This window comes from Melanerpes formicivorus, unplaced genomic scaffold (genome assembly GCF_026170545.1).
Source record: "Melanerpes formicivorus ecotype bairdi unplaced genomic scaffold, bMelFor1.0.p_v2 SCAF_11, whole genome shotgun sequence".
NCBI classification, from domain to species: Eukaryota; Metazoa; Chordata; class Aves; order Piciformes; family Picidae; genus Melanerpes; species Melanerpes formicivorus.
Genome location: NW_027142363.1, coordinates 12,490,955 through 12,516,233, shown reverse-complemented (window position 1 = coordinate 12,516,233; position 25,279 = coordinate 12,490,955). Strand labels below are relative to the sequence as shown.

At 47.3% G+C, this 25,279-nt stretch overlaps 1 protein-coding gene across 5 annotated transcripts; it reads left to right on the top strand.

The window, feature by feature from the left end:
* Positions 1–4,942: 4,942 nt before the first annotated feature.
* Positions 4,943–25,229, top strand: KCNE1 (potassium voltage-gated channel subfamily E regulatory subunit 1). Of its 5 annotated transcripts, none has more exons than XM_068144835.1 (3): positions 7,463–7,484; positions 22,255–22,358; positions 24,308–25,229. In XM_068144835.1, the coding sequence occupies exon 3, from the start codon at positions 24,356–24,358 to the stop codon at positions 24,734–24,736; it is 381 nt and encodes a 126-aa protein (XP_068000936.1). In that variant the 5' UTR covers positions 7,463–7,484; positions 22,255–22,358; positions 24,308–24,355; the 3' UTR covers positions 24,737–25,229. The 5 variants fall into 5 exon arrangements, with proteins under 5 accessions (XP_068000937.1, XP_068000936.1, XP_068000938.1 ...); XM_068144834.1 differs by lacking the exon at positions 7,463–7,484 and adding an exon at positions 16,276–16,468; XM_068144836.1 differs by lacking the exons at positions 7,463–7,484; positions 22,255–22,358 and adding an exon at positions 4,943–4,997.
* The last annotated feature ends 50 nt before the right edge of the window (positions 25,230–25,279 follow it).

Below are 25,279 nucleotides of genomic sequence, written 5' to 3'. Positions count from 1 at the left end.
GGACACCGTACTCATGGTGTGGCCTAACCAGTGCTGAGTACAGGGGCAGAATGACTTCCCTCTAATCTTTCTCCTACATGATCTAACAACATTGGTGACTCCTGTTGGTCATCTGAGCCCCAATCCCCTGTCACACACAAATGAAGATGCTCAGTGTGAGATGCCAAATGCTCCATCTTGCTAAGGTGAGTTCCATGTGTCAAGCAGCAGGTCTGTTTTCTTTGTCAAATTGTGTGTAGTGATAACAAACCTTTTCCCCAAGCAGGGGCAGCAGTCTGCCATACCATTCATAAAGCAATGACTAACAGATTTATTCATTTTAAGCCTACTTGGTTTGTTCCACATTGGGAAATGGAAAATATGAATTCCTGTTGTTCAGCTCTTGTGCCAGATATAGTACATTATTCCTTTTGTTTGGAAAGTGTTGTTTCCAAACATCATCCATTACTCAAACTGTATTAATGCAATAAATTTACCACCCAAATAGTTTCCAGTAGGTCTCACCAAGAGGATGTTGTGTTTTTCTGGTGTTATGACCAGCTACTCTCATGGCAAAAAGCTTTATTTGGTATCAACTTTTAACCCAAATGATTTTTTTAGAAGTAACTGAGATTTTTGTCTGTTCAGGAGCTTTAACCACCAGTGATTTGTTACCTGTGAGCACTGCAGGAGCACTCTAGACAGCCATAACCACTAGAAATTACCCAAATGTTTTAGCATCTTGGTCTAGGGTATTTTAGCTGAACTAAAAGCATTTGGTTTGAGTACTGCAGAGCATCACAGGGTGAGTCTTCAGCTGCTGCCTGACCTTCTTCTGTACCAACTCGGCAGCAGCTTGACTTCTCTTGGAAAATCTCCTCCATGGTACATGAAAGGGATAAAATGAAGTGATCTGAAATCCCCTCTGGGGAGTGTTTGAGAAGCACCATGCACAGCCTGATGCATGTGGTAGATTAGGCTGCCCCTGAGACTGCAAGAAAGAGTGCCTGAGACCACAACACAGAGTGCCTGAGACCACCCTGCTTCCAGTTCTGGCTGCAGATAGCTTTCACCAGCTCAGCAGCACAGTCTGCCTGGAAAACTTAGTACCATCACTATTGTGTGACCAGAGGAAGGTGGCCCTCTGATTTTCCTTGCACCCCCTAGCCCAGCATGAGAAGCAGCAGGTCTCAGCCAGTGATGCTGAAAAGGAGAAATCAGGTATTTGCTGTGCACAGGCCCTCCTCTTTCTGTCCTTAACCCACGCTCCAGCATAAGGAATAACAAAGGGCTTGCCATGACAACGGCTGGAAAGTGGATGAATACTTGAATCCTTTGCATAGATGCTGCTGTTTGTTTTTGACTCTCCTCCATTCAGTGCTGCCCTAGCAGAGCTGATCGTTAACATCTTTAGCAGTCCTCATCCTCCACAAAATGCAATCATGCTTCTGATGGCAAATTAATTAAACACGTTGACAGCACCAATTAATTTGTTGGAGATGAGACAAACTCTTGAAGACTGTCAAAAAGAAAAGCATACCTTAACATAAACCTTTCTTTTTCAACCCATTCCTTTAAGTTAAAACTGCAACATCCAAACACTGCAGTGGGAACTGGGTCTCATTTGGCTGGGTGGTCTGTGAATGCAGCCTCATGGATCTTTCATCAACAGCCAGCCAACAAAATCAGTGATGCTCTCCATCCTTCACATCTGATCACTTGATGCTCTGTGGAACACTCAGCTCATGCATGTGAGTCTCTTCTCACCACAAAATGTGCCCCTGGAGAAATGCAGGGAAATAAGGGGAAGCAATAACAGAACCCTTACTTCCAGAGGACTTCTGGAGAGCAGACTTCAGCTTATTTAAGCAACTAATTCAGAGAGTACCCTGGGTAGCAGCCCTTAAGAACAAAAGGGTCCAGGATGGTTGGAGCTACTTCAAACAGGATCTCTTGAAGGCACAGGAACAGGCTGTGCCTATGTGCTGAAAGATGAGACGGCGGGGAAGGCGACTGGCCTGGATGGGCAAGCAGCCCCTGAAGGAATTAAGGGGAAAAAAGAGATGTATCGCCTTCGGAAAGGGGGGGAGAAACGTCAAGATACATTTAAGGATGTTGTTAGATCATGTAGGAGAAAAATTAGAGGCAAAAGCCCAGTTGGAACTTAAGCTGGCCACCTCTGTGAAAGACATAAAAAGCATTTTTATAAATATATTACTGCTAAAAAGAGGGGCAAGAAGAACCTGCACTCCTTATTGGACCTGGAGGGGAACATTGTAACTAAAGATGAGGAAAAGGCTGAGGTACTAAATACCTTCTTTGCCTCCATTTTCAACAGTAAGGCAGGAGGACTTCAGGATAACTGGCCTCCTGAACTGGTAGATGGGGTCAGGGAGCAGTATAATCTCCCTGAAATCTGTGAGGAAATAGTTTGGGACTTGCTGAGCCACTTGGATCCCCACAAGTCCATGGGACCAGATGGGATCCATCCTAGGGTGCTGAGAGAGCTGGCAGATGAGCTGGCCAAGACACTCTCCATCATTTACCACCAGTCCTGGCTCACTGGAGTGGTCCCAGATGACTGGAAACTGGCCAATATGATCCCCATCCACAAGAAGGGTCGGATGGAGGAACCTGCAAACAGCAGGCCAGTCAGCCTGACCTCAGTGCCAGGGAAAATTATGGAGCAGATTATCTTGGGGGCAATCACTGCACACCTGAAGGATGGCCAAGGGCTCAGGTCCAGCCAGCATGGATTTAGGAAGGGCAGATCCTGCCTCTCCAACCTGATCTCCTTCTATGATCAGGTAACTTCCTGATGGATGTGGGATAGGCTGTGGATGTGGTCTATCCAGACTTCAGCAAGGCCTTTGACACGATCCCCCACAGCAAACTCCTGGCCAAGCTGTCAGCTCATGGCTTGGACAGCATCACTCTGTGCTGGGTAAGGAACTGGATGGAGGGCTGAGCCCAGAGAGTTGGTGCCATGGTTTAGTAAGTCATGAGGTGTTGGGTGATAGGTTGGACTTGATGATCTCTGAGGTCTTTTCCAACTTTATTGATTCTATGATTCTTGATTCTGTGATTCTAAGGAGCCCTTGAACTTTGCTGGCTAGGGACGTAGCTGCAAAAGATGTTACAGGTTGAGCCCAGGGTGGCATGTTGCTGCTTGGTGGCTTCTCAGGAAGCTAACAGAGCTCAGATGCATTGATGGCCCTGGTGCTTCTGCCATGATGGCTTTTTCAAGGCTCATGAGTTTTGTAGCCCTTTGGGATTTCAATGAAGGACCTGCTCTCCCATAGGAAGTTTGGGCCTCCCAAAGTGTTTTTTATCTGGATCTGAAAGTTTATTTTTAACTGTCAGGTTTTAATTTATTGGCAACCCATTTTTCTGAGGACATTTCCTTTTCAGTGATGAGAAGGCATAGGTTCAGCCAGGAATTTTTAAAAGCATGGAAAGGGAGTAGTTTATTAAAACATCTCAATAGTGAAGTCCAGCCCTCCTACAAACATTGTGATTAAAGTCACCTCATCATTTGCTTGTGCTGGTGTTATCCCTGGACCGTGACTGAGTATGGCTTATTGCAGGCAACAAGCAAAGCATGGACAGCAGAGGTTGATTTTTCAAGCCCCAGATGAGAACCAGTGTAGGCTTTAGCCTTCCTTGTTGACCAAGAAAGAATGGAAATTATGAGTTTAGCAATAGCCCCTTATTTAAAGCACGAGGAATGTGTGACAGCCTGATTTAAGGAGGGACTGTTTCACTTCATGTCTAGCCTATTGTTTTGAGTGAGAGGAGATTAAAAACACTGGGAAGGCTTGTTTGCCTAGGAGGAAAAGAAATGTCTAATGTAATGAAAATATGTGGTGTGTGGAGAGAATGTCCACGTGTGCATATTTAAAGCATGTGTGTATACACACACGTACAAAAGCCCCAGGAAGAGGGGGAGCACAGAGCAAGGGAGATGAGTGAGTGGCAGCTCTGGTGAGCAGGGCTGGTGGGGACAGTGGGAAGAAAGCTGGGGGTGGTGCACATGACGGGCAGCAGGTGCAGTGATTCCATACCCCACACATGTGGCTTTGACTTGGGTTTACCCAAGAATTTCTTACAAGAGATAGAGGGCGAAAGCGTGACGCAGCTTTTATCATCCAGCTGTTCCCCTCTTCAGGGACAACAGCACAGGAAAATTCTTGCTTTCTTGCTGGTCTAGGTGTAGTATAAAAATGTTTCCTAGTTCTCAGAATGCTCTAAGATTATATGGGTGTGCCTTTCATGATCATGACTGCCACCTGGCCTTCTGAGCATCAGAGAACAGGTTACTCCTCTTTCTGTTGAACTTGCATGACTGATAAATCTGTGTATCACTTTCCATGCCTGCACAACAGAAAAGCAGGGCAATATGCTGAAGGTCTGGGTTTTAAGCCTGATGGAATAGATGCTCTGAATCATCCAAGCATTTATTTCAGTGGACAGGTATGGAACTCTTGGGCTACAGTTCAACATTCCTCTCCCTGTCACCGCCTTTGACTACTAGCCCCACGAGCCATTAGCTGGAATATTGTCCAGCTCTGCCTTTTGCAGAAGCCTTGGGCTCATGTCTCCAGATGACTGACAAAAAAAGTTTGACTGGAGTGCTGTCAGCCTCTCTACCACGATTAATCTCTTCCACCACTTTTCAGGTTCACTTTTAGCAATGTCATTAGGTGGAGCTACAGCCTCTGGCACTTCTGAGAGGCTTTGTCTCTGCCATTCTTTAAGAGCACTGAAGATAGATGATAACTTCAAAATCATCATGGCTTCTAATTACATCACACCTCATTTTTTTTGAGTGGTTTTGTAAATAACTGAGAGATTAGGACTCTGCTGAGAGGAAGTTGCAGTTAACACATGATGCTGACATAGATAAGGAAGAGAAGGACTTGCCTTGAAGAACAGAGACACCCAGAAGTAGACTCTGTGTACTGAGCTTTGCTTTGCTGCTTTCTTCCTCACCTTGGTGTTGCAGGCCCTTCTCTAAGGTAAGGATTTAAGTGCTGGTTAATTGAATTTGCCCAAGGCAAGCCTAGTTAAGCATCATGCTTGCAGGCAAGCTGCTTCCCCCCAGGTCAGCAGAGCCAAATCCTAACCCCCACGCATCGCTGGCATGCACTCCTGCAGTCTGCAGGCAGCTTGAGGCACTAACTTCAAGCAGGTATTAAATGAGAGCTGCTTGTGTTTGAAAGGGAGAAAAATTGTACACCGATGTGTGGTAAAAATGAGATTCCTTGTTCAGCAGCTGAGCAGAGATCTACTGCTCAAGTCTCTACAGGATGTGTTTCTCTTCCAGACTGGAGAACAAACTGGGTAGCAGCTGTGCTAGCACAGCAGACAGTGCTCAGGTGCAGCAGGGCCTGGAATGCTGTAAGATGCTGTATGGAATGAATCTGAACTTAGCACCAAGCTGGGCAGGGAGGGGGAGTGGAACAGACTCAGTTTCCCAGGGGGAAAACACCCTGCAGGGGGGCCAAAGCACTAGAAAGCACTCCCTACCCTGCTTTCAGGATGGGTGTTAACCCATCACATGCACTAGTGGTGCTGACATGCAGAAATAGGTGGTCATGGTCCTCTCATTTTCAGTCTTGAGATACTGCATGATACCAAATGTGCGGGCTCAGCACCACGGCAAAGCAGAACATCCCAGCCAGATTTGCACTTATCCAGTGCTACCTCTGTGGGCTTTTTCTCTCCATGCATTTTTAGTTAGGGAGATGTTTTGATCGTTTGAATGCGTTCTTAATTCATGTAGATCACTATTGCCTCTTAGTTATCCGCTACACCACTTAGATGCACACAAGTCCATGGGGTCAGATGGAATCCGCCCATGGAGCATGTCCAAAGAATGGCAAGAAAGCTTGTGAAGGGTCTAGAGAATAGGTTTTATGAGGAGAGGCTGTGAGCTGGGATTGTCTAGCCTGGAGAAAAGGAGGAAGGGGAGACCATCACTTTCTACAACTACCTGAAAGGAGGTTGTATTTAGGTGAGCATTGGTCTCTTTCCCCAAGTAACAAGCACTAGGACAACATGGAACAGCATCAGGTTGCACCAGGGGAGGTTTTAATTGGACATTAGGAAAAATTTCTCTCCTGAAAGGCTTGTCAAACATTGGAACTGGCTGCCCAGGGAAGAGGTTGAGTCACTGTCCCTGTAGGTATTTAAAAGACATGTAGATGTGCTGGGACATTGTTGAGTGGTGAACTTGGCAGTGCGGGGTTTATGGTTGGATTTGATGATCTTAAAGGTATTTTCCAGCCTAAACAAGTCTATGATGCTAATTCCAGCAGTACCTAGGGAACTGTCTAAAAATACATAGTGCTGCACACAGAGTGCCCACCACTGCAGACAGGACTGCTGCTAGCTGAGGGGCTGTGCCAAAGGCTGCTTAGACTGACACTAATTTCTTACTGGTGTTCCCTAACATGTGCTCTGGCCACTCAAAATGTCGGGTTAGGTGGAATGAAACAGTTACGGCTGTTTGCGTGGAGGAGGTGGTCCGTGTTTCCTGGAAGAAAGGGATCACAGCTTGTACCTTTGCTTCAAGGCGTTTCAGATACTGAGTGCTCTCTCTGTTATTCATGTTCTCTGAGTCAGCTCACGCCCTTTTGCTTTCTCTCCCGTGAAGTGTGTTTGTCAAAGCAAAGAGGAGCCTGGCAGAAAATGGCTTTTGGTGGAATAAAACCACTCTTTGGCTGACTTTTCTGTACTTTCTGTTCCTAAGCCTCAGGATTTCATTTCTTTCTGCTTGGTTGTGTTCAAAGATAACCTGTGTGTGCTAACCTCATGTACTAACCCAAGCATTATGATGCCCTTCTGTTTATAAAGTATAAACAAGTTGCTACATAGCCTGAGCAGCTATCCAATACACAAGGCATCGCTTCTGCTGAAGAAAACACAGGTGGCATGGCTCACACTTGCCTTTGATGTCTGGTTTAGTTTACAAACACAGAAAGATTTTCTTCCTTGACCTGGAGAAGGACTGAGCAGCAGACAGTTTTCTTGCCCACCACTTCCCAATCCCAGGGATAAGTAAACCAGAGACATGGCATGAGAAGTGCCAATAGACTGCCAGGATGGCCAGAGAACCAGGCTGTGCCCAGCATTTTTCTGAGGCAGAGAAGGGCAGGACAGACACCAGCATCAGGCACTATGTGCTTCTGTTGTGCAGACCCTAGCTGGGATGATGGCAGCCAGGCTTTGTGCTCTCCAGGCTGTCATGGTGCAGTGATGAAGAGATTATAGTTTCATAGTTTCATAGTTTCATTCAGGGTTGGAAGGGACCACAAGGATCATCTAGTTCCAACCCCCCTGCCATGGGCAGGGACACCCCACACTAGATCAGGCTGGACAGAGCCTCATCTGCTTCACTTCCTTGTCCTTGTCAGGCTGATCCAGCTCCTCTGCTGCTGCTCAGGAAGGTATTTCAGGAGCAACTGCAAGAGCTTTGGCTGTACCCTTGGGGGCAACACAAGGTCCGTCTTTCCTTACACTGAACTGGAAGAAAATTTACTCACACTGACATGATTAAATTCAGGCAAAGTTGGGGTAGAGAGAGGCAAGGTGCTCAGAACAGAGCAAAACCATGCCAGGGCGTTGGCAAAGTCTGCAGGAGGCATAGCTGTGTGTCCAGAGAAAATGTGTCCCAGGGGCAGTCCTGGTCCTCTTTGTGCACCGTGGGTCAGTGGACCAGAAACAGAAAGGATCTCACGGGTTTCTGAAAAGGTGGCAGTTTGCTCATACTGCTTACATCTGGTGTTTGCTCAGGGGTAAAACCAACACAGCAGGAAGACACATGTGGCTGCTTTGGGAGAAAAGCTTATCTGTACCTCACACTCTAAAACTTGCAGCTTCTTTAGAGGAAGAAAAGAGAGAGGAAAAAAAGCCACCAAAACCAAATCAGGACTAGTGCTGCCTCTACAAGACTTCCTTGATAACACAGGCAAGGTCAGACCATAAGTGACACGCAGGCACAGGAAGCTGCAGATGATGCGGCCAAGAGGGTGAGCAAACAGCTTTCATTATTTTAGCTAAATTAATGGAAAGGTTTTTTTTCACTTTTGCCTCTCAGAATACAAGGTTTCCCTTCCCTTGTGATCTGACTCTTCTCCTGAATGGGTGTGTTTTTGAGACTATCCTTCCTAGTGCATGGGGAACCCTCCTCTCCCAACCTTACCTAGCAATTTAGTGCATATTCCCTGGAGATTAGAGGGGGTGTTTGGACTGCTCACCCCTTCTCCATCATTAGGGTTTCTTTGATCTCCCTTTCTTCTGGCAATGCTGCTAGCAAAATTGGTTTCTGAGCATAAAGCCTCTCTACATTTGGGTGTAATGAGCTATCTGTAGAGAAAAATGTGGGTATAAAATGCCCTCTTGAATGGATGGATTAAGCAAAGGAAAAGCCAAAGTTTGAGTATTATTTTTGCTTAAGCAACACACTACCAATGGAGAACAATGCAAAGCTGTAAAGTTTTCAATACTTTAAACACTGGAAGGACAAACAAACCTCCAACAATGTGATGCTGCTGTGGTGGCTTCCAAAAGTCCTTTCTGCCTGATGCCATGACTCTTCGTGGGTCAATGCCAGCACAAACCCTACTGGGTTTTTTTTGGAGATGTATAGTTTCACAGCTATGGGCTCCTTAACACTGGGGATGGATTAGATGTGCCTTGTGAGTTTAACCTTTGAATTTTGCCACCTGACTGGGTTGGCATTATGGCTTGTCAAGCCCATGTTTTCCCCTTAAGTGTGAGGGGGAGCTGCACACTACAGAGGGCTGGGAGAAGAGGAGTGTCTGGGAACAGCTTCCTCAGACAGAGGTGCTGCTGTGCCATAGGCAGAGGCACCATAAACCTCTGGCTGCTCCCCTGCAACATGGATATGCTTTGTCCTTTTGGGGTGTTAAGCTCAAGTTCTGATGGGTGTTGCACAATACCTAACAACCTCTGTTTTACCGCCGCAGCAGCAGTACGGGTTGCACAGTGAGTTGCAGATTTAACCTCATACCTAAGCAGGGAGCAGGGTCTTTTAGTACTAGCATGTACTTATGCGGTGAGGTGGAACAAGTGACAATGAATCCTGCTCAGTGCTCTCATTTTGTGCTTGGTAGGTCCTGAAATCAGCATCTCTGTGTGTCATTTTGATTTCTTAATAGAATCTGACATGGATTTCACCTTCTGTGTAGTACAAAGGCAGTGAAAGTTTACGGTGTTTCCCGCTTACTAATCAGTATTAACATGACCTCAGCATCAAAGTGTGGAGGGTTCTGTGATGCTTTTCCACTGCATTGTTTTCATAGGCTCTTTTCTCATGATGTTTTCTTTTTATGAATACATAGCTTTTGTAATTCCACCTGCTTTAAGTGAGCTCTTCAGACAGCATCTTTAAATCCTCCCTTAAGTACATCTTGTTTGAGATAATCCTTTGAAAGATGCATGTAACCCCACCTTGTTGTAAACCTTGACAGCAAGCAAATACTTAAATCCCCCTTAGACAACCTGGGGGGGAAGTGTGCAGAGACTCTTGAGTGCATGGCTCCTTATGGCTGTGCACCGGAGGTACAAACTTCCACAATGCTCATCCTGTGAAGCTGTAGAGGAAAACGGGACCTCCCGGTGCACTCAACCAAAGCAGTGATCCCAGTGAGCACTGCCCAGCTCCTGCAGAGCCCTGGAGGTGCCCAACCATTTCCTGAGATCTGTGCACCAGAGTGGGTCAGGAGAAACACTCCTGGGGAGGATATGTCTGAGCCTGGGATCCAGAGTCTCACCTTCCTTCCTCTGCCTAAATCCTGGAGGTATGTGTCCAAACCAATGGGCATTTGCATTACACAACTAACAGAAGCTGAGTAAGGTTGAACTTCTTGTAAAAAGTCTTTTTAGCTGCTTGCATTTAACTTGCTGGTGGTGGCGTTGAGATATTATAGCTGTTATATAGGAAAGAAAAGGGTTGGGTTGCATCCTTAAAAAGCTGTCAACTGTATAACCTGCTTTCCAGGGCAGCACCTTGCAAGCTAGTCTGGATGTGCCTCAGCAACTCATGGCAGCTCAGAATTACACCACTTTGCAGAGTGTAAAAATTGAGGTAAATGCAGCAATTTGGATCTTTGCTCTCATGACAGGGTCCCCATTCACAGCATGCAGAGTGTGGCCTCTTTGCTGCTCTGTGGAGCCCAGAGGGGTAATGTGACCCAGCCTTGAGAGGAGAAAGCTCCCACATGCATGGTGAGAGCAGCAGCCTGCTCTGTGGGGCCATGCCTAAGGAGATGGATGGTAAAGGCCTGAAATGCTTTGGGCCAAGAAAATGTTTGTCCTTGGGCCTCCTGCACCTTTGGCTGATGGAGGTTGGGGCAGTAGCATGGCCAACTCTCCTCGAGAGTGGTGGGCTAGTGGTCATGTGGAGGACACTGGTTATTTGTGCAGAGGTATGTGTGGCTCCAAGGGGCACAGCTGGCCAGATGATCTTTGCTGGGAACACAGGTGGGCATGGAGGCAATGTTGTCTCTCCTCTGCCTTTACTGGCTTCTTGCCTTATTGTTCCCAGTGGGTGAGAAGCTGATGGTACTAGCAGATGCAGAGCATGGGGTAGGCTGGCTTGATCTCCAAATCGGCTATGGAGCTGCTCTTTGTGAGGCACCACTGGGAAATGCCTGCTTCTCCCCCTGCACTGTGTCTTCCCTCACCTTGGCATGTGTGGCTGCACTCCTTCTGAGGAACAAATGTTTCTCAGTCAGAAATAAAGGATCACAGTTTCATTTATCTTTTAGGCAGCATCTGTCCCATCAATATAGGGGGCAAACTAGTCCCTATGCAGCAACCACCTGCCAGTGTAAGGTGCCCCATGACCAGTAAGTGGAGGAGGTGATGGCTCAGGATGCATGCCAACTCAGGGACACACTTAGTCATGTGGGTACCTCTGTTTCTGCACCCAGGGCAGCATATGTGCCTGAGATAGATTCAAATGAGAGGGAAAATGCTCCAGAGTAGATCTGGCCCCTCATTTAGCCCTGCACAAAACAAAGCTAGAGAAAAGTGGAGAAAAAAAGTAGTCCAAGCATTCCTTAGAGCATAAAACCTACCTGTATCACTACTCCTTCTCAAGGAAACACAACAGTTATTCCTCCCCTTCTTTAATATAGCTTTTATAACTCCAGAGAACAGGACCAGCAATGCATGTAGGCAGGCTGTCTCATCCTGGAAGCAGGAAGAAATTAGATGATTCTGTCATGACTTGGTCTTCTGTACCACTGCTTGGGGCAGAACTTGGCTTCTCCTCTGGCTTCGGGGGGTGGGGGGGACGGACGACTGGGTGATTATTACTCAGGTAAAGAGGATCTTTAAAATAAAGTATTTTCCCAGGACTGGCTGTTTGGAGGAGAGTGTGGTGAGTAAAAATAATTTTAAAAATCCTGGGTTTGACTTACCAGAGTGTACTGATTAGGGGAAAAAAAATAACCACCATTAACCACCTACGAGGACAGACTGAAGGAGTTGGGGCTGTTCAGTCTGGAGAAGAGAAGGCTCCGAGGTGACCTCATTGTGGCCTTCCAGTATCTGAAGGGGGCCTACAGGAAGGCTGGGGAAGGACTTCTCAGGATCTCAGGTAGTGATAGGACTAGGGGGAATGGAATGAAGCTGGAGGTGGGGAGATTCAGGCTGGATGTGAGGAGGAAGTTCTTCACCATGAGAGTGGTGAAGCCCTGGAATGGGTTGTCCAGGGAGGTGGTTGGGGTGCTGTCCCTGGAGGTGTTTAAGCCCAGGCTGGATGAGGCTCTGTCCAGCCTGATCTAGTGTGGGGTGTCCCTGCCCATGGCAGGGGGGTTTGGAACTAGATGATCCTTGTGGTCCTTTCCAACCCTGACTGATACTATGATACTATGATACTATTTGTTGAAAGAGAAACAGAATGTTTAGTGAGCAATGTGCCCTGCTGCTGAGTTCCAAGGGACAGTGCTGCTGTGGGCTACTGAGCTGTGGCCACCTGCACAGCCAGCACTGAGCCGAGACCATTTAATGAGATGAGTGTGCTTCCAGGGACAGAGCCACTCATTCCCTGTCAAGGCAAGGGCAGTTGTGAAACAGCACTGCTGGCCCGTAGGAACGTGTCCAGGAATTTTATGGCTGTCTCCACGTACTCATGGAGCATGACCACAAGTTCTTTCAATAAGGTTCTGCCTATTGTTAGGTAACAATGCTGCTTTCTGTTTTTCTGGGTTTGCAGCAGTGCCCAGGGAACTGAGTGGTGAGGACAGCAGAGCTGCACTGCACAGTGATGAGAAAAGGGGGCAGTTCTTTCCCTGCAGGAAGGGAGCCTTGCCACAGGTCACCCAAAGCGCTGTTCCTGGAAACGTGCAGGAGCCACAGCATAGATACTGTGGGAAAGGATATCTGCAGCTTGCTCTCAGGAGACATAGTCCAGAGTGGATGTGAATTTGTAGCTGATGGTATAGACTTCCCAGAAACACCTGGTGAAATAGTCAGAAGAGTAAACTGCAGCATTGAGCACCATTTAGCCAAATTTCCCCTGTCTGGTCATTAAAGCAATGAGTGTTTGCTGACTGGGGATGACTCATCAGAATGATCATCATAAAAATATAACATCCCAGCCTTTGTTCCTCTGCTGGCATCTGTGAAATACCCTTCAGTGAGGGAACTGCATTTAACCTTGTAATAGAGGCCAGAAGCATCTCCATACAGTGCATTTTCCAAACACTGCAGGTATCAGCACGGTTTTAATTTAACATTATGGGGGGTTCAGTCTAAATTGTATTTTGATGGCAGGCTGCAAACTGCCAGCCAGTTTCCCCAGCTGCTGTAAACTCAGCCAGCTCTGTTTACTCTGCTGCCGCTCTGCCAGCTTGTGCCAGCTGCATGGCTGACCTGTGGCATCGCTCTTGCAGCCAAATGAACATTTATTCTGCAGCTGCATAATAGCAGAGGCTGTGCAAATGTAGGGGAGATGCTGGTCCATATCCTCGCTTTTAAGAACCAGATGTGCTTACAGTAGTGCCTGGCCATCAGCAAGTGGGTTAGTGTCAGCCTCTCAGCCGGGTTTGCTAAATGTCCAATGCCATTTTGAGTACTATTGGTTTTGGCTATCTGGCTCAAGCTTCATTTGCAGAAAGCCACTACTGTGGTTTTCCTGAAAACCCATCCTTTGTTAGATTACTTGGGTAACTGCCAATCCAAAGTCACTTCTACAGCCCTTGGGATGAATTAGAGGTCATGTTCCAAAAGGGCCAGCCAAGAACTTTAGCAGTAGATCCATTTGGTGGGAAGACATTCCTGGAATGGTGAACAGAACTGGAGGAGGGCTTGAAGCCTTGGTGTTATGCCTGTACTCTTCACCTGGCCATAGGAAGAAGCAGCAAGTGGTCAGCTGCAGCCTAGTTCCTGCAAAGCTGAATCCAGCTCAGGTCACTGTGGCACCAGAGGAGACCAAAGGCACCTTCTGAGTAATTTCTCCCTCCCCCCCTGGGCTGTCCTGAGCAGGCTTTTTCATTTCTTGCTCTGGAGCCCAGAAAAACTCTGTGAGTAAGGGTTTGCATAACTTTCTGATGATTTTTTCCCTTGATACGCATGGGAAAGTGCCAAAGATAATGATCTGGACAGAATCATGCTAGACTTCATCTATGAGCCACAGGAACAGCCTTTCTAAGAAAGAGCAACAATTCATTGAAAGAGCAAACTGTAGTCTCTGCTCTCCATACCCACCTGAGTATTTCTTTCCTCAAAACAACAGTAAGACCAACTTAACAAAAACAACAGAGGCCTCTACACCTCCACCAGGAATATGGTTCCAAGGGACCTGCAAAATCCTGTGTATGTGAAACATCTCTTATCACCTTCTGAGAAAACCTACATTTGCTGTCTGGGGATCTCAATCACTCTACATGTTGTCATTGTACTGAAGAAAATTAAAACATTGGCTACTGACAGATCAAGAAGGACAAAGAAACTTCTTGCCCAGAGTGATTTTGTAGTGTTGAACAGAGCCTTTGTATACTGCCATTGCTATCTAAACTAATAATGTCCCACCAAAGTCAAACAGAGGGCACACAGATGCTTCTAAAATAATGAACATGCCCTTGCCTAATGAAGACATAGTCTTCCTCTTGGTTGCAATGGAGCTATGTTGGTCTGATGGTGGGGGAAGTGAGGTCCCAAGACACTGAGACCTCTCTAAAATAATCCTTGCTTTGGTGTGTCCAGCCTCACAGCCTAGCCCTCTCCAGAGATGCAGCAACCAGAATAGTTTCACCAGAGGTTACCCCAGTGCTCAGTGGTGCAAGGAGGCTATGTGATGAGGGGGAACAGTGTGGAGCCACTGTATTCTTTTTTCCTTTTCTATCACAAGGTGTTAGCCAGTGGGATCCTGTTATACCAACTACATGTGATATATCAAGAATGAATCAAACACCAGAGGCTCAATGGCGTTGCTGTGGGGTCTCAGGGACACTCACTCCTTGTCCTCCTGAAGAAGAGGTTCACACCTTGCCAGGTGCCCATCACATCCCTCACAGGGTTGGTAACCTCCCTGCTGCATTTAGGATGGTAGGTTGACACTCCACCCTTCACCTTCCCAGATGACTGCTCCCTGTGACACACTCATGTCTTCCTCAGGGAGAGCTTGTTTCAGTGCAGATTGGATGACATTGCACTACTGTGTGTTTAGGCAATGCTGCTCCAGCTCAGGTGTTCTCCATGGCCTGTCATCCTTTGTGCCTTGTGGGATGGTGACAAAAAATGAGGTGGCTGTCTTTAAGCCTTGGTTCAAAGTCTCTTCTTTGGGCACTGGTGCCCAGTCTGCCTCACATTCCATTGACTTCTTCTCCATGCATGCACCCTTCCTTTGGGAAAGGATGGGGCTGCACCAAAACAGTGCTTCTCTTTCCCAACACCTTCCTGGGTATTCAGCTATGGGATGAGGAGGGCTGGGCCATGAAGTTATACAATCTGATTTTGTCCCAGATTTCTCCCACAAGGAGGAAGCAGGGCCTGACTGCTCACTCTCTGCTGTCACTGACCATGTGTGCTCTCCTTCTGTCCTCTTCCTCTTCCTCCTCCTCCCTTATCCTCTTCTGGACTCTGTCCAGGACTGCAGCACCACTTTTCAGCATGCTCAGGCTGCCTGGAGTGGGGTGCAGTCCCTCACTGCCCTAATCCTATTTTTGATCCTTCTGCATTGCTGGAAGATGTAATCAATTTGTTTAGCAAGCAATGCACTGTTTGCCTATTTGGTTACAGCCCGTCATTATGGCAGCATCTTTTCCTGGTAATGCTCTAGCTCCAGTTAAACTCTCAGGATACTCTTCTGTGATTTGCATGAGATCACACTCCTGGGCACATGATTTCCTTTTATTCTGGAACAAGACCTCAAAGGAGAATGCTTTGTGGATGTTAAGGGGTACATGAAAGCAAGAAGTATCAGATCTTTCAGAAGGCTTCCCAGAAGCACAATGAACAGTTTTCTGCTCTGGAGGAGAGAAACTGAGAACACACAGCCTGGACCAGAAGCAAGTCAGAATTTTCCAGGGCTTTGGGCACAGCTCGAGACAGTTACTGGTGCTGTCCACCCCTCTTCCAGAGACATTTGAAAGGTATCTCCCTGGCTAGAGCCAGCCTGGGAAATTATTCTGTTTTGTTAACAACCTGCTCCCTCATTTGGATGCAGTGACATAGTGGACATGGGCTGCACCCCCCACCCCACTGAAAACACAGAATAAAGCTCCTGAAAGCTGGCATGCAATATCAAGATACTGCTTTCATCCATTCGTTTCAATGGAAACGGCTCCCCCCTTCCTCTTCACTGGAAGATTGCCCTCAACTTAAATCGCCACAGCTCCTAATCCCAGGGGATTTTGCTGACACCTCTGCTGTTTCTATAAATGTCTCCACATGTGCCTACTGGCACAGCTTTGGTGCCTTGTCTAGGCTCAAGGACCAGCAGGTCGTGGCATGTTTGTGTGTGTGAGTGTGCAGGGCAGCAAGCAGGTGAGCGTCAGGGTGCAAGGGCAGATTATATAGAAGGACTGGTGATACCCCAGTGCCCTGGCATCCTCCTCCTTCTCCCCTTGTGCTGCACTGCCTGCATCATGCAGTGCTGGGGCCTTTGGCACCCCCAGGTGCCAGCTCAGGAGCAGCCCCCATGCCCCCCCTCAGCACCTCCCACCTGTGTGCCCAGGGCTGGAGCTGACACCTGCAGCTGGAGGCCGGCTGACGGCACCCACGCCACGGGCTCCTGCCCTCCCCCAGCCTGGTGAGGCTGGATGTTTTCCTGTTTGCCTCTTACCTCTTGCACTGATCCTGGGGACAAGGGACAGTGACAGTCAGGCTACTGGCCCTGCGGGAGCCAGCCTCTGCCTGCTCACACCTCAGGGGCTTTCCAGGGCTTGCATCTTCCTAATTCTCCTTACCCAGGAGGGGCTGGATCCTGCACCCAGCAGTGCCTTGCTACCAGGTCTGTACCGACACTCTGTGCAGAGGGGCTGGGACAAGAGCAGGTGGTGGTGGAGATGTGGGGAGGCTGCAAAAGCCACGGAGCTCCTGAGCTGCAGATCTGAATTGATGGAGGAAGAAGAGGGAGCTGGGGCTCTGTCTGCTAGGTTTTGTTTGCCGTTACAGCTGTGCCAGTGTTTGCCTGCTCTTTGGAGCTGGGTGTGATTCCAAGGCAGCTGCAACTGGCAGGATAAAGTTAGTTGCATATTGTTTGGGGAGGTTATTACGTTTTTCTGCTTCAAAATAGTATGAGAAGACTAGATTTCTGGTTTGAGATCAGCTACAACTGGTGCTTTGTGAAAGAATTGATGTACCCCACTGTAGGAGTGTTGGTTTTTAAACCGACACATGGACCCGAAGCGTTGCTCAGGTGGGTAGAGATGGATGCCCCGGGGACTGACTGGGAGAGGCTATGAACTTGTTAGTGACAGGTGGGCTGTGCAGAAGGTGTGTAAATCTTGTATATAACTGCGAATTTATCCATACAATGCTGCTTCTGGGCTGTGCTGGGCTGTGCTGTTGTCCCATTTCTGACAGAATCTCAGAGTGCTGGATGCTGCACCGTTGCAAAATTTCGAGGAGCTGGACAGAGGAACTGGGTCTATCTTGTGCAATACTCTGGCCTCCAGAAAGTTGTCTGACCTACTCATCCCTGTAACAAATAGCTGGGGAAATGAGCCAGGGAGGTCAGCAGAGCTATTGCTTTATGGTGGTGGAGAAGCATGTCCTTGGCAGAAAGTACAGGAGGATGAGCAATGTGCTGTACTAACTTGCTACAAGTGTAACACAGAGCTTTTGTGTGTGTCATCAGTTGATGATAAGTTGTTAGACCACTGCATTTTCTAGAGATATGCATTCCTCTAGTCTCCCTCAGCTTCTGGTGCTTGGGTACTGCTGCTTTTGGTAGCAACACAAGAAAGAGGAATTCCTGGAGGTGTTTGCTTAGTATAAATTAGAATATAGGTCTTCTGATTTGTGAGAGCTAAGAAAATTGTATCAGGAGATGAGCATCTGTCAACTAACATCCACCTCTATTTACATAACAAATATCACATTTTAACCTCAGCAGGGAAGAAAAGTACAGCTAACCAAAGTGAATCAGTTTGCCCACTTAATGCTCAAGGACAAAATTCCCACTAAGATCCAAAGCTGAGTGTCACATCCTCTAGGTACATTACATAAAAGAATTAACTCTTTTCTTTCTAAACCCCAGCAGTTAGTTGCAACTCAACAACATCTCATCTGCACTGAAGCTCAGCTGTTGGAAATAAGCCCAAGTCAGACAGCAGCAGAAAGGGCCATGCCAGAGCTGGCAGCTCCATCTGGGTTGGGTGCCCTCCACTGGCAGTGGCATCCAGGCTCAGGAAGCAGCCTCCAGCCTGCTTCTGAGCAGACAGACCCATTCTGCTTTGTCTGTGTTGGGAACCAGCCAGGAGTAAGTCAGTTCTGACATTTATGATCTAGACAGGAATTATATTAAGTGCCAGATGCTCTGCAGCTACAAATTGCTTTGTTTGAACTCAAATACCAATTTACAGCTCTGTAATGATATCCCCATCATGGTCCTACCTTCCCAGCAGCAGTGGGTGCAACTGCCTCAGCACCTAGAGAAGCACAGCATGCTCTCCAGGCTCAGCCTGGCTTCTCTTCAGACCCAGCTGGGGGTCAGACTCTGCATTACACACATAATCTCAAGGACCTGCATTTTGCAGCTCTAGCACTCCATAGCTGTTAGATTTGGATGTTCAAGAGGTTAAGATTAGGAGTAGGTGTCTCATAACACGGTCATACTGGAGAGACAGGGCCTCAGCCATGGTCAGGGGTGGTTTCTGTGATGGCACATAAAGATGGTGTGTGTGAAGCCTATTCATGCTTGCCCATGCATCTCCAGTCTCACAGCGCATCCTGCTTCATACCTGAGCTTGGCTGTCACAGCCCTCCATCACATGCAGCCTTTTAAAACCAAGGAACATTGGTAGCTTAAAGCTTTCTTCCCTAATTCCTACTGTTAACTGTTAAAATGCAAACTTGGCACATGCCCTCTGCCAGAGATCCTTCAACTTTTTTTTCCTTCAGGAGGCAGCTCTCAGTGTTGATGCTGGGCCAGCTTCCCTTCCACCCCAGAGGGAAGATACCACCATGAACAAAGCAGATGGTAGAAGTTTATTTTTCACTCTTCCTTCTATAAAACTACCTTCCTTCTCTAGGAGGCCTCCCTTGCACCCAGATGAACCCCACAGTTCTTGCCCAAATCACAGAGGCTTTGGGGAGCAGCATGGTGGGAGATGCTGAGGGGCTAAGCAGTGTGAGCAGACTCTGATGTGTTTGGGAATAAGCAGAGCAGGACTCATTCTTCTCTATGCAGTGATCTTTGGGGTGTATGAGGAAGGCAATACTTGGTTTGGTTGTGTCTTCCTGCCACCACTGGGCTGTCACCCTGCAAGGAACAACTCACCTGTATCAAGTACATTCCTGGAGAAAATTTTGCACAGAGTGATGTCCAGCTTAAAGGCATCTCAAGGGATAACAGCCAGCAGACAGAGAAAGTAAACACTGTATAGGACCCTCAGATCTTCCCTGAAGTTAGAATGAATTAATGGTTTTATACCTTCTGAGAACCTGTTTGTTTACAAGCAATATTTTCAAATGCTTTGGAAAGGGTGATGAAACTGCCTTCAGATGCTTTTCCTCCCTTCACTGACTGCAGAAACAGTAGGCCATATTGAGGCAGTTATGAGACAGACCTGTTTCCTTAGAGTCCTGCTTTTGTCTGCTCCTAAACTCCAGAAAATGCAACATCTTGCCTGCCATCCTAAATCCACACTTTTAATGAAGCTATCAAATGAAAGAATCATGGAATGATTTGCATTGGAAGGGACCTGATAGATCATCTGATTCCAGCTTCCCTTGCCATGGACACTTTCTGCTAGATCAGGTTGTTCAAAGCCCCATCCAACCTGGCAACCTTCTCTGGGTAACATGTTCCAGTGTCTCACCACCCTCACAGTGAAGAATCCCTAATAGCTAATTAAATCTACTCTCTCTCAGTTTAAAACCATTACTCCTTGTCCTACCCCTATGCCCTAAAAGAGAGTCCTTCCTATCTTTCCTGTAGGTTCCCTTTAAGTACTGGAAGGCCACTATAAGTTCCCCCTGGAGCCTCTCTTCTTCATGCTGACCAACCCAAATTCTCTCAGCCTTCCCTCAGAAGAAAGCTGTTCCAGCTGTCTAGTCATTTCTATGGCCCTCCTATGGGCCCACTTGAGCAGTTCATGTCTTTCTTACTCGGGGGCCCCAGAGCTGAACACAGTACTACAGGTTGGGTTCTACTGAGAATGGAGTAGAGGGAGAAAATCACCATTCTCAACTTGCTGGCCACGTTTCTCATGTTGCAGATGATGATTTCTGCATTGTTGGCTCATATTCTGTTTTTCATCTGCCAATATGTCCAAGTCCTTTTCCACAGGGCTGCTTGGAATCCTTTCATCTCTAAGCCTGTATTGACACCAGGGATTGCTCCAACCCATGTGCAGGACCTTGCATTTGGCCTTGTGAAACTTCTTGAGGCTTGCAGCACATGCTTACATCTCCAGCCTGTCAAGGTCCCTCTAGATGGCATCCCTACCCTCCAGAATGCCAACTGCATCACACAATTTAGTGTCATTGGCAGACTTGCTGAGGAGGTCCCTCCCCACCTTCCACAAGAAATCCATAGCATGAGAAAGAGAAGGCAAGTGGCACCTGACAGTGAGGAAAGGGACAAGGCATGGTGTATGAAGGCCAGCTTCAGTGGTGCTACATCACAGACCATGGCCAAAAGGGCCAAAAGGGCAGTGGCTCAGGTCATTGTTGACACCTAGTAGAATATGAGTGTGAACAAAGCCAGCAGCACACCTCCACTACTGGGAAACCTCTGTGTTGGAAAGCAACCTGCACTGAGCCCATTGCTTTTGCTTTGGCAATCTCTCACCGGTGTGTAGTGTAATGGTTGGATAAGCAGCAATGCATCTGAGAGCAGGATGTAGCCCAGGCTGCTGCCAGCCTTAGGAAAGTCCCTCTGAATCACTCGCTAGTGAAAGAGTTGCTGAACTGTTTAGCTTTCACCCAGGTAATTTTTAACACAGGCAGTTCACTGCTCAGTTCTTGCCCCCTGCCAAGAAAAGTAGAAGAAGTGATCCTCTAAGCATGCACTGAAACCTCCTGTGGGAGGTGTAGGATGGAGACTACCATCTTAGGTGAGGTCCTGGCTTACCAGGATACTACCTGGGTAAACCAAAATGCTGATTTGTGGCTAAATGTGATGTTACTCAGAGCTCCTTAAAGGAGATCCATGAGGGGACTAATAGTGCTTTTCAGTCCATCAGCAGCTGGCTGAGAAGAGCAGCAGGGAGCTCTGGTTCTGGTCAGCACAAAGAACTTTTGGGACAGTAATATGTGACCATCTGTCATGGAGTAGGCCAGTGGCACGGGTGGTTCTTCCTGCTCCTGTGTACTTCAGCTCTAAATTTGTTCTGGTATGGATTACAGTGGAGCTGCACAGGGCTTGTGAATCCCGGGGCAAGGCCTTTAGGTTTGTTGAAATTTCAGGACGTGATTTCCTGGGGACCAGCAGTGTGCCCTTTCCCCTCCTTAACCTCTCCTGTTACTGAGATCTGATGTGGTTACAGAGACGGGGTCACTCAGCTTCCTGTCAGCTTCCAACCCAGCTGGCGCACAAGCAACCCTGAAGCAGGCAATAGCTTGCAATCCTCAGGAGCCCCCACAAAAGAGAATGGAATGGAATGGAATGGAATGGAATGGAATGGAATGGAATGGAATGGAATGGAATGGAATAGAATAGAATAGAATAGAATAGAATAGAATAGAATAGAATAGAATAGAATAGACCAGACCAGGTTGGAAGAGACCTTCAAGATCATCGAGTCCAACCTATCACCCAACACTATCTAATCAACTAAACCATGGCACCAAGTGCCTCATCCAGTCCCTTCTTAAACACCTCCAGTGATGGTGACTCCACTACCTCCCTGGGCAGCACATTCCAATGGCCAATCTCTCTTTCTGGGAAGAACTTCTTCCTAGCATCCAGCCTAAACCTCCCCTGGTGCAGCTTGAGACTGTGTCCTCTTGTTCTGGTGCTGGCTGCCCAGGAGAAGAGACCAACCCCCACCTGGCTACAATCTCCCTTCAGGTAGCTGTAGAGGTCAATAAGGTCTCCCCTGAGCCTCCTTCAGGCTAAGCAACCCCAGCTCCTTCAGCCTCTCCTCATAGGGCTTGTGCTCCCAACCCCTCACAAGCTTTGTTGCCCTTAAATATAGGGAAGTAGCTGAGGATATTCAAGCCTCAAAACATCAGTTCATCAGCACCTGAAGTGTCTTCAGCACTACTGATAATTATTATGACAAATTATTGCTTGCCTTTCCGGAAACAAGCTGAGAGATCCAGTGAAAATATTCTTTGCCTTAAAATGATGGCAATATGATTTCCTAGCAGTTTTACATTTCACAGTGTCGACACGTTCTACACACTTAGGAGGAGTAATCTCAGATAAAGGTTTACACTTCTTTTTTCTCTTCCTTCCCTCTTTAAAGGATCTGAAAGCAGCTGTGAAATGTGAATAGATTTTAACTATTAAGCCCAAGCTGCCAAGATGTTATTTCCTGTAGCTTTGACTCATGCAACTGAATAAAATTTGGATCCAAATATTGTTTTGTACTGATGATTTTTGTCTCCCTCTGCCACCCCCAGGCTCGGCTGTATTTAAAGCCAAAATACCAAGGCGTAGTCTCATGTGTGCTTGTTTTTCCTGCTGGCAAGGAACCTCGTTGCAGGAAGTGCTGGTTTGGAGCAGGGTGAGTCTGAGCCCACAAAAGTCTGACCTGAGCCTCCTGTGGTCACCCACTCACCAGGGAAAGCAGTCTGCTGTCATCTGGTGTGGGTTGGTGCCACTCATGTCCCACATCATGTTATATGATGAGGAGAAGAGGGCTTTCTCCAACAGAATTTATCATCCTGGGCTAAGCATCTGACCTCCAGTGAGACATGGCCCCAGGTCCATGACTGCACAGCTGGAAGGTCCAACAAAAGTGTTCAGACTGCAAATCAGCACTTGCAGTTGCATTAGTGATTAACTCATGTGAGCATGTTTGATCATACTCCTGCCTGCATTAATTGTGTATTTCATTTGGCTGCCAACAGCACCTGCTAGCAGAGAACACACCTGGCAAGTAACTGCTTTCCATACGAGGGCTGGCAGGCCCTAAGGTCAGCTTGCTCTGTCTCAGCATCTCCTTTTACAGCATTTGTGCCATAGCAAGGCACAGGCAATTCAAAGAAGCCTCCAGTAATGTCTTGTCTACTGCAGTGAGAGCTCACAGCTGGAGGCTGTGTGCTCTCTCCTGTTTGGAGGTCCCATACAGCATCTATGCATCACGAATGTCAGCCTCACAGAAGGGTGTCTTTGGTGGCTTTCTGCCCAGGCGTTCATTTCATTCTTGATGTATTATAAATGACTATAATACAGTACCTCTTAAATAAACCAAACCAACAAAGGGTAAGTATGCAGAAGAAGGTTTTGCTGACATGCTGGCCTACTCTCACAAATTTAAAACTGTGGAAAGCACTGTCAGCCATCTTCTGTGATTACAATGTTGCTGTCACAGAAGTCACTTTGAATAACAATACCTCCTTCAGATGTGCTGAGGGCAAAACCAGGGGGAGGCTAGTCTTAATTTTCTAGAGACATTTAAATTAAGCATTGCAGCTAGATTGTCAGTCATGTTACCTGGCTGCTGAGGCTTTGGGACTGCAGTGCTGATAGGGCTGCTCTTATTAGCTGATTTACAGCTGATATTGGAGAGGGGAAAGAACCCTTCAGCTTCACGTGTCAATGCAGAACACTGTGGAGGGGAGGTCTGGGATGTCCAGGTGCTCCTTGATGTTACCATTTCCTGCCCTGTTTCTGACCTGCAGTGATGTCACTGCAAGTCCTCCTAACCAGACAGTAAAACACTGGTCACATAGCACTTTATTTTGGAGGGGAAAGCCATGATTGCTAGCCTGCAGGAGGGAGGATGAAGGGAGATGCTTTTTCTTTCCGCTGTTGCATAGGCAGTTGCTACAGAATCCTCTCTGCCCACTCCCTGGGCAAATGCCCATTAGAAAGTTCCTTTAAATTAGTGTGGAATGTATTTTGGTAAGCAGTTTGGTTGCTTGGTTTTGCATGATTTGTATCATTATGAGAGCGGCAGAAGAAAGGCAAGACTCCTCAGCAGGGTGGACAGGAGAAGTTTGCTCAGGTACTCACTTAGTGATTTCCACTCACTGAAGCTTGGGTACAGAAGATTTGTTTCCAAATTTGATCCTTAAGCTGCACATAGGGGAGAGAGAACCAAAGGAAGCCATGACCACAATCTTGAACACCAGAGGCAGTTGCTGCAGAACATGAGTGAGACTCTTCTCATGCCTGTGAGGACTCAGGGAAAAAGTCATGCGCTTTAAATAGCAGCACAGGAGGCCTGCATGAGGTATCTGGGTGAGTGGCCAACAGCTGAGGCAGCTGCACACCATGATAGACTCTGAAGTCTGAGGAAGTTTAGCAAGGCAGGTGTCTATGGCGGATAGACTCAACTTGCCAAGCCTAGCTTGGAAATAGGAGGTGAAGAGGTTCCTCCAGGCCTGTACAGCCACTCTGCCTCTGTGCCAGCTCTGAAGTATCTCTCTTGATGAGAAGGGGAGACAGTAAAGGAAGACAGAGGAATTGCATCTTTATCTGATGGCACGCTCCTTTATTCTTTTCTAGCTAAACTGTAAGTAAAGAAGAAAGAAGTGTGAAGGACAGAGGAGCAAGATGTTGGTGCTGTCTAACACCACAGCCACGAATTCACTCCTCTCCAACCTGCTTCAAGACTATCTGGAGCAGACGAATAACTCTGCACCTTCCCAGGTCAGAAGTGCCAGCACCAACCTGGAAATCATCTACGTGTTGATGATGCTTGGCCTCTTTGGCGTCTTCACAGTAGGAGTCATGCTGACCAACATCCGTGCCAGGAGGCTGGAGGGCTCTCAGGACCACTACAACACCTACATTGCCACAGACATTTGGCACAAGAAGGACAGGCAGTATTTTCAAGCCAAGCTCATAGAAAATTACAAGCTGTGCTGTGTCTTTGAAAACCAGCTGGCTGTGGAGCAGCCAGGCATGCAGCTCCCTGAGGCAAAGTCTTCTTAGCAAAAAGGGGGAAAGGACTGCACTTTGTACAGGGACAACCCGACCGACACCCGGCATGAACCAGGCTGCCCATCTGCAGAGCTGCAGGCACTCATCTCAGTCAGACTGAATAACTGATGGTGAAGCTGACGGGTCTGTGATGGCCCTGGCGCTGTCAAAGTGCCCAGCCACCAGTGCCTTGGTGCAGTCACTGTGTGATCAAGGACAGGGGACACTCAGAGGGAATATCATGGACTCATCAGCTTCACTTCATGAAAAAATCAAATGTTGGTGTTGCCAGTGTGAATGTTTGCAGTAGTTCATGTAATTAAATCCAAACTGGATTAAGTGCAAGCTTAACTTCCAAGTATGGTTTAAGCAACTATTTTCAAGTAAGAACAGATTCTTGGAAAAGAAAGAGAGAAAGAGAGAGAGAAAGAGAGAGAGAAAGGAGAGAAAGAAAGGGAGAGAGAAAGAAAGAGAGAAAGAGAGAAAGAAAGAGAGAGAGAAAGAAAGAGAGAAAGGAAGGAAGGAAGGAAGGAAGGAAGGAAGGAAGGAAGGAAG

Coding starts and splice junctions, on each gene's coding strand:
- KCNE1 (XM_068144836.1), top strand. CDS start 24,356: ATGTTGGTGCTGTCTAACACCACAGCCACGAATTCACTCCTCTCCAAC.